This window comes from Leucopleurus acutus, assembly GCF_964270905.1.
Source record: "Leucopleurus acutus genome assembly, chromosome: 4".
Taxonomy (NCBI): Eukaryota; Metazoa; Chordata; class Mammalia; order Artiodactyla; family Delphinidae; genus Leucopleurus; species Leucopleurus acutus.
Window position 1 is genome coordinate 37,083,513 of NC_139146.1, and position 9,246 is coordinate 37,092,758.

The window sequence follows — 9,246 nt, forward strand, 5'->3', positions numbered from 1 at the left end:
ATTGCTTCAATTCTCCACTTGACTTTGCTAACGCAGGTCGGTCCTGTGTGTTCAAAAAGACACCCCCCCCCCGTCCCTGAATATCCTGTCGTCACCTTTGAAAAGTTGCTGGCATCCAACTACCATCAAACTGAAAGCAACTGTACATGTGAAGAGATGGCAAGAAGTAAAATTAGAAGACTAAATCAATAAGGAGATAATTTCTTGTAGCTTAAAATTAATTTATTTAACAAATATAGCTATAATATAAATGATAATAAAATTTCAAATATACAGTATATTACAGCAATCCCTTCCAAAGGGAATCTTGAGAGCCACCCAAATGTACTGTTAAATAGAAAGAGAATTTTTATTTTACAATTTCTTTCTGGTACTGGTAAGAGAGAGGTCCTTTCAACCTACCTTTGTCACGCATCTGTGTATCCCTCCCCCCAAAAGCAAATGTTTCGCTGTTGAAGTTCTCTTAAGTTTTCCAGTGGAAGGACCTGGGATCCGTCTCCCCTGTTAAGTTCTCTTTCTCTCCCACTGTTCTCGTTTCCGACATCTTCAGACATGAATTTCTCTGTGCTTTTTCCTGCCTGGTGCAGGAGGCACGGCCTCTAGTTCTGGTGCAACCACTAACTCTGCTGGGGACTGTGGATACATTTCTCAGCCTCTCTGGCCTCGGTTCCACCATCTATAACTCGAGGGGGTAGATCTACCTTCTAGAAGAGCGTTATGGGACACTTCTAGCCGCTTTGGGGGAAGGGATCAGACTTCAGAGAGTGAACTCAGGGGTCAACCGAGAGGAGAAACCAGAGCAGTGTAGGGGTTAAAGGGAAGGAGCCAGGCGGGGCCGAGCAGGGGAGCGCCTTGGGGGAAGGCTCCTGCTGCTTGCTGGAGAGATCGGCTGGCACCACAGGTAGGCGACCCTGGGCCCTCTATGCCAGGTGGTACATGCTGTAGCCTACGTGGGCTGTGTAGAGTCCCACGGGCGCCACGGGCAGCGCGGCGCGCTGGAAGGGGCTGGAGGCACCGTAGAGCGAGGCGCCCGCGGCGGCCGCTACGGCCGCGGGGCCGCCGAGGGGGAAGGACAGACCGAAGGCTGCGGGGGGCAGCATGGGTTTGGCGGCCATCTTCAGCTTCTCCAGCTCTGCCTCCTGCAGTCTCTTGGCCTTGGCGCGGCGGTTCTGAAACCAGATCTTCACCTGCGTCTCCGTGAGGCTGAGCGAGCTGGAGAACTCGGCGCGCTCGGCGATGGACAGGTACTGCTTCTGGCGGAACTTGCGCTCCAGCGCCAGCAGCTGGGCTGTGGTGAAGGGCGTCCGCGGCTTGCGGTTGGTCTTGTGCTTGCGCAGGGTGCAGGCCGGGGGGCTCAGCCGCCCTAGGGGGCCGAGAGAGAGAAACGCAGGAGGTTAAGACACCCGCGCGGGAGAGTCATCGGCCCATAAATGGGAATAATATTAAATTACAACACCCGCTCTTCATTTGCGTGGAGCACCTCAGCGCCAGGCACCGTGAGAAGCGCTTGGAAAATATTTTCTCCAATTCCCACCGCAGCCCCTCAGGGTAGATGTTCTTGTCTACCTTTTGCAAATGAGGAAACTAAGATTCCAGGTGACACGAGCCCATGTTCAAGGCCCGAAATAACTGGGGAGAGGCGGGACAGCCCTTAAAGCTAGATGGCTGCATAAGAAGGCCTTTCTCAGTGGGGCCTTCTCCACCGCCACGCCACGCACATTGGGACGGCGGATGTTAGAGCGGTGAAACGCACGGAAAGAGGCCCTGCACCCAGCCCGGGATCACGTTTAGTTTTAGGCGTTGGCCGAACATTTATCTGTGCCCACTAAGTGGTCAGCGCTGAGCTAGGCCATTCTGTGGCCTGGAATCCAGATCTCTGATTTCCACTCTTTCCCTTGGAACAATGCGTTCCTACAGGGTTCTAAGCTCGGTCCCTGCTGACTGGAGGTGGAGTGACCCCGGATGTCACGAATGTCGCACCACGGCCAAGTCTCAAATATAAAAAGTGCCATGGTTTGAGGAGGTGCTTCATCTTAACGGGGCTGCTTCTTCTGATTGTCTCAATTGTCTCCTGCGCCTCTCCCATCCCCGGTGCCTTGGCCTCTGGTCACTTTCAAATGTGTGTGTGTGTGGGGGGGTGCCTCCGTCCGCAGAGATCAACACTGCTGGTGCCGAGGTGTCTTTTTCTTACGGCTTCAAAATATACCTCAAGGATGGGCTGTGAGCGAGCACCACCTCAGAGGGCTCATGCAGGTCCGGGACAGGGTCTGCGGGGCCAGTCAACCCCTGCCACACCCAGCAGCTGCGGCCAGTTAAAACAGGGACCAAAATTATTCCCAGGACAACAGAGATCCCGTCGACTTTGGGTCGGGACCCAGGCCCTAAAAGAATCCTCAAGTCTTGGAAAGGACGCTTTGCCTATGCAGCAGTTGCTCTCGGGGGAGCAATTAATTCAAATCGAGAATGTTTCACCAGGCGGGTTTTGCCTAATTATGCAATGTTTTTTGCACGCTTAAAAAAAAAAAAAAGAGATCCTTTGGGCTCTCAGGCCACCAGGATGTGAGTCAAACGAAATCTCGTGTTAACATCCCTGCTTCTTCCCTGGTCGAGACCATTGAGAGTCCGGGAAGCAGTTGGCCCCTGACTCGCTTTCCGCCGGGCCACCCGAGGGGCGGGCGCCGAGGGAAACGTCACTCCCTTCGGTAGCAACAGCCCAGCGCTGGGCCACCTTCTCCGGCCGTTAGGCCCAGGGAGGGGCTGGCCTTTCAAAGACGTTTAATCCCCAGATAAAAATCATTCCTCAGCATCACGCCATTGAATTCGGGTTGCTATTATGCTGCGCAAAATAATCAGAGGAAACGAGGAAAACTTGGGAATTTCCCGTGCTCCTGAAATATCTCCGAGTGTGTTCGCTGCGCAGAGAAGCCAGGGGACCCGGAGGCCTTGGAACGACCCCGGAGGCGTCTTTAGCGGCTGGAGTCAGCTTCCATGACCCAGTCCGAGACATTTGGGAGCTCCCTACCATGTTGGAGGGGGTGCCTCCCACTAACTGACTTGGTGCCCCGCCCCCTCCACTGGAACCTGAGCGCCCCCTCCACTAGAACCTGAGCGGCCCCTCCCCCTAAATGATCCATCCACCCAGAGCACCAAGTGTCTACCTGAAACACGAAGGTGTGGGGGGAGGATTTTGCAAGAGATTAGGAAATACTTTGGGCAAAGAAATACTTTGGGGGAGGAGTTGGAAAAGGGGAGGGGGCGCACCAGGCTTCAACTATGAGAAAGTGAAACTGAGCACTGGAAAGGTGTCCGCACCCCTAGAACCCACCCGTTGCTGGAACGGCGAAGTAACAGGGCTTAGGGTCTGAAAGAGGAGCCAGGCGGGACTCCTGGGGTCGTTTGGGGGGTGGGAGAGGCAGGAGGAGAGGGTGCCCAGACACCGCGTCCTACAAGTGAACTCCTATCCGCAGCGTCGCCTAGCCAAGGCGAGGAGCCCGCGAAAGTGGACCGACTGCTGGGCCTCAGCCAGGCCTCAACCCTCTTCCTGGGTGGGAGTGGGGTGAGGCATCAACCGCCGGCCTCCCCGCCAACCCATCTGCTGCACGGGCCCCGGGTACCGGGCTGCAGGTACGCAGACGCCTGAGACAAGCAGGCGCCGGCGCGCGGCCTGGCGCCCTCGGGTCCCGCACCCCCGCTGGCCCCCTCCCCCGCCGCCTGGGTTCTGGCTACTCACTGGCCGGGGGCGGGGAGAAGCGGGGGTTCTGCAACCACGGGGTCCTCTCGGGCTTCTCGGGGCTCTCGGCTTTGACGAGCGCATCTTCTGGCAGCTTGAGGAGTCCTCCCACCGAGAAATGGCCGAGCGGCCGAGGCGAGGACGGCGCATCCGGGGCGCCCAACGACCCGGGCCGGGAGCCCAGAGGCTGCGCGGAGCCGCCCGGCGCCTGTGCGCCCTCGGAGGCCGCCAGGACGCTGTCTTTGGCCCCAGGCTTCCTGTGATCGGCCATGAGCGCCTCCACGCTGAAGGGCAGAAGCGAAGGGGACACTTTGGGCTTGGCCCCCTCCTCGTCTGCGCCCATAGCGGCCGCCGTGGCCGTGGTGGTGCTGGGGGTCTGGCCCCCGCCGCCCCCCGCCGGCTTGCCGAAGGCGGAGTCCTCCACTTTGACACCGAGTGGCAAAGAAGTCATGTCAGCAGCCGGGGCCATGCAGAGCCGGGCCCCCCCTCCAGCCTCAGCTCCGGCCAGCCGCCGGGCATGAGCTTCGGGCGGGCTGGGAGCGCGCCCGGCCTCTGGGATTGCCCGGGGCCCTGGCCGGGCGGGCCCTCCCGCGCGCGCCTCCCGCCCCTCCCCAGAAGACCAGCTCCGGCGCTCCGGGCCTGCTTATCCGCTGGCGCCGCCGCGCAGGCCGAGTTCCCGGGCGCACCAGCCGGCTCCGGGTCGGGCCGCAGCTCCCCAGAGAACTTGTTAATAAGGCGAGGCCAGTGCGGCGGCAGCCAATCAGAGCGCGAGGGGGCGGTCCCGGCGCGATCCATTGGGCCCCGCTCCGGCGGACTCGATCGGAGGCGCGCTGGGCCTCGGGGCGCGCAGGGCTGGGTCCGGCCCCGGGAGGGCAGAGGAGGGGAGGGGGCGCTCGAGAAACGTTCCTCTGCGCTAAAGCCCGCGCCGCCTGTCCCTGTGTGGTTCCTCCTGGGTCTCTATTTTACTGTGTTCCTGGGGGACTTTCCCTTGTTCTCAGTCCTTCTCTTCTGCTCTTCCCTCTCCTCCCCTTCCTTTATTGCCCCTCTTTCCCAATTCCTCCCTTTTTTCTCTACTCCTTTCCTGTTTCTCTCTCCTACCTCTCCCCTTACCTTTCCGTTCAGTCAGTTGCTGTGTCTGTTTCTACCCAGTGGATAGTGGAGGATAGTCCTCCTCCAATATCTGCCTCCCCTCTTCTCTACCACGATAATTTGTGTTGAAGCCATTTCTTATATATATTCTTTTTATAGTTTAAAAAATCTGCAGGGTTATTTATTACAGTAGAAAGACATAACATTAATTTCTTCTTTAAGCATTCATTTTCTTCTGTTCCAATCTTCAAAACTTTACCTCTGCGTAAAAGTGGGCCTTTGTCTCCTAAGCGCTGGACTGAAGTTTGCCCCAGAAGCCACGCTCCCGTGGTGCTATGGACGTTAACAATAAGAGTACATTATGTTATCTGGAATGGATAATCGAGTTTCATACCCGATGTGTACTTTCCAGCTGTGAACTTTCAGGAGGATAACAGCACCTATACCGACGACCGGCTCGGGGACGAAGCCGATCCTTTTGATATAAAACTTATTGAATATAAAACCAACAGAAACATCAACAAAACACTGATCTGGCCTTAACGTAACCTCGATCAGCGTGTCCGCAAAAACAATAACAGTCCCTATCTCTGGATCGCTGATCTTGTGTGTGTGTGTGTGTGTGTGTGTGTGTGTGTGTGTGTGTGTGTTGGGGGTAGGGGGAGGCGCATTTGGGAGAGACGGCCAAGAAAAGAGGACTGCTCCTGGGACGGATCCTTGGTGCCGGGCTTGAGAATTTTTATTTTGCCAATTTCGGAGGAAACGTGATTTTATTTTTGCTGTTAAAAAATACAGGAAAATGAGTTGGGGGTGTGGGGAGACGGAGGATGTACACAAACTTGGGTCGGGGCTCGGCGGCTTTCTGAACCTCTTTTTTATGGCTTCTTATCCCGGGGCCCAGGCCGGCGGCTCCCGGGGAGCTGGCGGCAGTGATTGGCGGCTCACCGGGACCGGCCATTGATGGCTGCGGGGTTCTAATCTCCAGGAAACACAAGGGGCTGCCGTGGCCATTTCGGGGTAATTATCCGAGCGCGGAGGGACAGCGAATTCCCTCGCCTTTTAACTGGGCGCAATAAAAGCTGTAGATTAGGGGCATCCAGATTAAGGAAAATGAATTACTAGAGAGGGAACTTTATTACCCGGACGGCGTCCGGGGTCTGGCAGGAGGGGTCGGGCTGCGGACGCCGGGGCCATTGGCAGCCTCCCATCTGTCCGCAGGCTCCACGACGTTAAGGCCTTGGGCGGGTTCGGGAATACTCTCGTCTGTGAAATTTACGCAGCCTCTCCAGACTTCTTGCGCTCCCGAAACTGCAACACAAGCATTGGGCAGGGTCTGGGGCCTCCAGCTCGCGTCCGGCCCAGTTGGAGGAGCGGCGCACGGACGCGGCCTCTCTAAAGGCACCGTACCTCTGGGGGGCACGGAGAATAGAGAGTCCTTCCTCCAGGCAGGGAAACCTAGACCCTGGAGGTTTGCCCGAGGGTGCAAAGGATAGAAGGCCAGAGATGAGCGACCTGACACTCATCAAGGCTGTAGGCCAAGCACCTTGCTAGCAGCCCAGACTGGATGGCCGACTTCTATTGCCCGCCTTTCCAATTAAACTCTCCCTGGAACGGGCGAGCCGGAATCTCACTCTGCACTCGGTTGAAAGAGGGAGAGGAAACCGAGGCCCCTAGGCTGTATGGGTCAACATTTTAAAAGCGAGCAGTGTGACTTTCGGTTGGGACCTGCTGTGTTCCGCCCTCGTCTCCCATAGCAAAATGTTTGGCTCCCAGATCACTTTGAAAATCTAATATAACTAAGAACTTTCTAACTAGAAAATGCGCATCAGCAAAAGCAACTTCAAAGGCTCTGTACCCACTTGGAGTCCTCCAGATAAGAACCCCTGCTTTAGGGCGGAGCTGGGGCTCGAACCCCGCGAGTGCAGGCGCGCGGCGCAGAGGGGGCTCAGGGCTGTGTCCGGCGGGCGCAGCAAGGCCAGGCCGCGGGCCGGGGACCGGGCGGCCGGGCGGCGGGAGAAGGGCCGCATCGCTAATTGCGGGGATAAACAATCTGTCACGATCCCTCAGCGCGCCTAATAGGCAGACGAGGATGTTGTTTTTAGGCGCCAGCGGCGGCCCGATCAAAGGCAGCAGCCGGCGCAGGGGCCCTTGAAGTCGCGCCCCCGCCTCCTGGGAGCAAACCGCCTGCGCCCGCAGCCCCCGGCCCTGCCGCCCGCCCCTCTACTTCGCGAACCCGTCCCGAACCCCACGGCATCTTATTAGGTTCGGTCTGGGTTAGTGTCTGTTCTGGCTCGGCGCGGCGGGTTGACCGCAGCACCCGTGCAAGGCGAGCAGAGTGTCTGCAGAGGGAAAGGGGTTCAGAGTGGATTCCACGTGGAGTCCGTGCTCAGAATCGCTCGGGGTTCTTCCACCGATCCGCCACTGGGCTGCGAGAAAAAGATACCCACGGTCTCAGAGAAGGGACTTAGAGAAAAAAAACCCAAAATATCCATCTGTCTCCCGGGGAGCGTTGTTCCCGCGGGAGGAAAGGCACAAGTTTGGGGCAGTGAGAGGGAGCCTTCTCTGCATTGATTTTCGTCTGGGCCTTTTCGGATTTCCCGGTTGGCGGGTTCCGAGAGCTGACAGGGCCGGGGGCTGCGCCTGTTATCTCGCCGCCAGCACTAACCCCCAGGCGCTTCTACTGCCGGCATTTCTCCGCGTGGCCGCTGCAGCCAAGAAAGCCGGGCTGTAATTCATGCCTGGCAAGGGCAGGGCTGGCCCGCAGCAGATAAAGCTCCGGGACTGGCGCTAGGCTTCCGTCCTCGCGCACTCGGCTCCCCTCCCCACCTCTCCCGCCCGGCTCCTACTTCCCTCATTCCGGGGCATCTTAAAGCTCTCTCCATGCCCCGAACAGATCAGCTCAGCATTTCGGTTCCGAAAGAGGGTGTGTCCTGCGGCCACTCTCTGGGCAACTGGTGGTGGTGTTCTTTTTTTCCCCAAAAATGCCTATTTTATGGGACTGCGTGGCTGCAGAGGGAGGGTGGTGTTTTAAGACTCCCGCCTCGTGGACAGAGATTTGTTTTGAGAGGGACCCCATTGGAAAGACCTCCGTCACTATCTGGGTATTGCGCACGGATTCGAAGAGCCTGCAGGCTGGTCCCTCACTTCGGCATTCGTTGTCACCTCCGTCGGGTTTTTGTTTACGTCCCCTCCCCCCCTTTCCCACTGCATTTTGTGGCCTCGACCCAGGAATCCCGCGTGCATTTTTAAAATGTGCAGCTCAGTGGGATCCCCCGGCAATTAGCGAGCCCCAAACAGTCCTCTTTAATAGAATGAATGTGGTATGAAAACCGATTACCCGGAACGATTTATTTTGGTGGGAATTCACCAATCTCCAGGAGGGCGACGGAGGGGGAGAGAGGGGAGGTATTTTGTCCTGGAGGTAAGGGCGGTTGACGGGTAGACAGAAAGCACCACCCCGGGATCCCCCAACTTGCGGAGGGGGCCTCCCGACCGGAGTTCTCCAGTCTTTTGGTCTCGGTCGCCTAGAAGTGAACGGCTAGGAGTCAGAGGTTTGGGAAACTGTCCGGGAGTCACTGATGGTATCCTTCAGGAGGATTTCACAGCTTTCCAGAGAAAGACTCCGGAGAGCTAAGAACTCCAGGGAGTCTTCAGCTATTGCCTGAATATCCACGGCACAAATTCGGAGCAAAAAGCTTTCTGCTTTCCCGGGACCTGGGCAGAACTTATACCTTTGCAGAGTTGTGGTGTTCTTTTCAATGCGAAGTGGGGGGGGGGGGGGAAGCTACTAGTAAAAAACATTTTCTCCTTCTTGCTCGTTCCTCCGCTTAAGTGGGCCCAACTTGTGGGTGGAACTGCCCAAGAGTGGAGGATTTCACTGGGAGAAATCGACAAGCCCGACTCCCTGTTTCTTCCCCCCTTCCCGCCCTGCCCTTCCACCCCCTCCCCCCTTAGTTCTTTCCTCCAGAGCCGGCCGGGGCTTCCTTGTGTCTTTAAATTCGGAAGGGGGTGAGGGGGTCTAGATCCGCGGGGGGAGAGAGGGGCCCCCCTTTCAAATGGCCCAAATTAATGTGATCGCGACATGAGGGTGCACTTGGGGAAGATGAAAGCGGAGGCCGGCCGGCTCCTCCTAGAGCTCTATAATTATAGATAATATATCCCATTTCAAAGCAATTAGACCAATCAGGCGTAACGAACCACTTTGCTGCCGACGAATAACAAAGGCGCACGGTTATTTAAGCCTGGAGATGTCAGGCAGACCCCGAGGCTCCAGGGGCCGACCAAACATCTTCCATCCCGGCTCTGCCCACCCTGAGCTGAGGAAGGCTCGCCCTTCTCCCCCCAGGCTCTGCCCAGCCCACCGAGGCCCCCATCTCAGTTCCGGCAGGGGCCTGGACGTGCAAGGGTTGGAAGGAATGGGAGGAAGG

The 9,246-nt window shown here is 57.4% G+C and overlaps 1 protein-coding gene across 1 annotated transcript; it reads right to left on the reverse strand.

Annotated features, from left to right (window-relative positions):
• Window positions 1–216: 216 nt before the first annotated feature.
• On the reverse strand, window positions 217–4,323 carry MSX1 (msh homeobox 1). Its single transcript, XM_082837543.1, has 2 exons — window positions 3,731–4,323; window positions 217–1,363 (listed from the first exon to the last, which is right to left on the reverse strand). Exons 1-2 carry the CDS (start codon window positions 4,197–4,199, stop codon window positions 921–923), a joined length of 912 nt encoding a protein of 303 aa, XP_082693669.1. The 5' UTR covers window positions 4,200–4,323; the 3' UTR covers window positions 217–920.
• Between the last annotated feature and the right edge of the window lie 4,923 nt (window positions 4,324–9,246).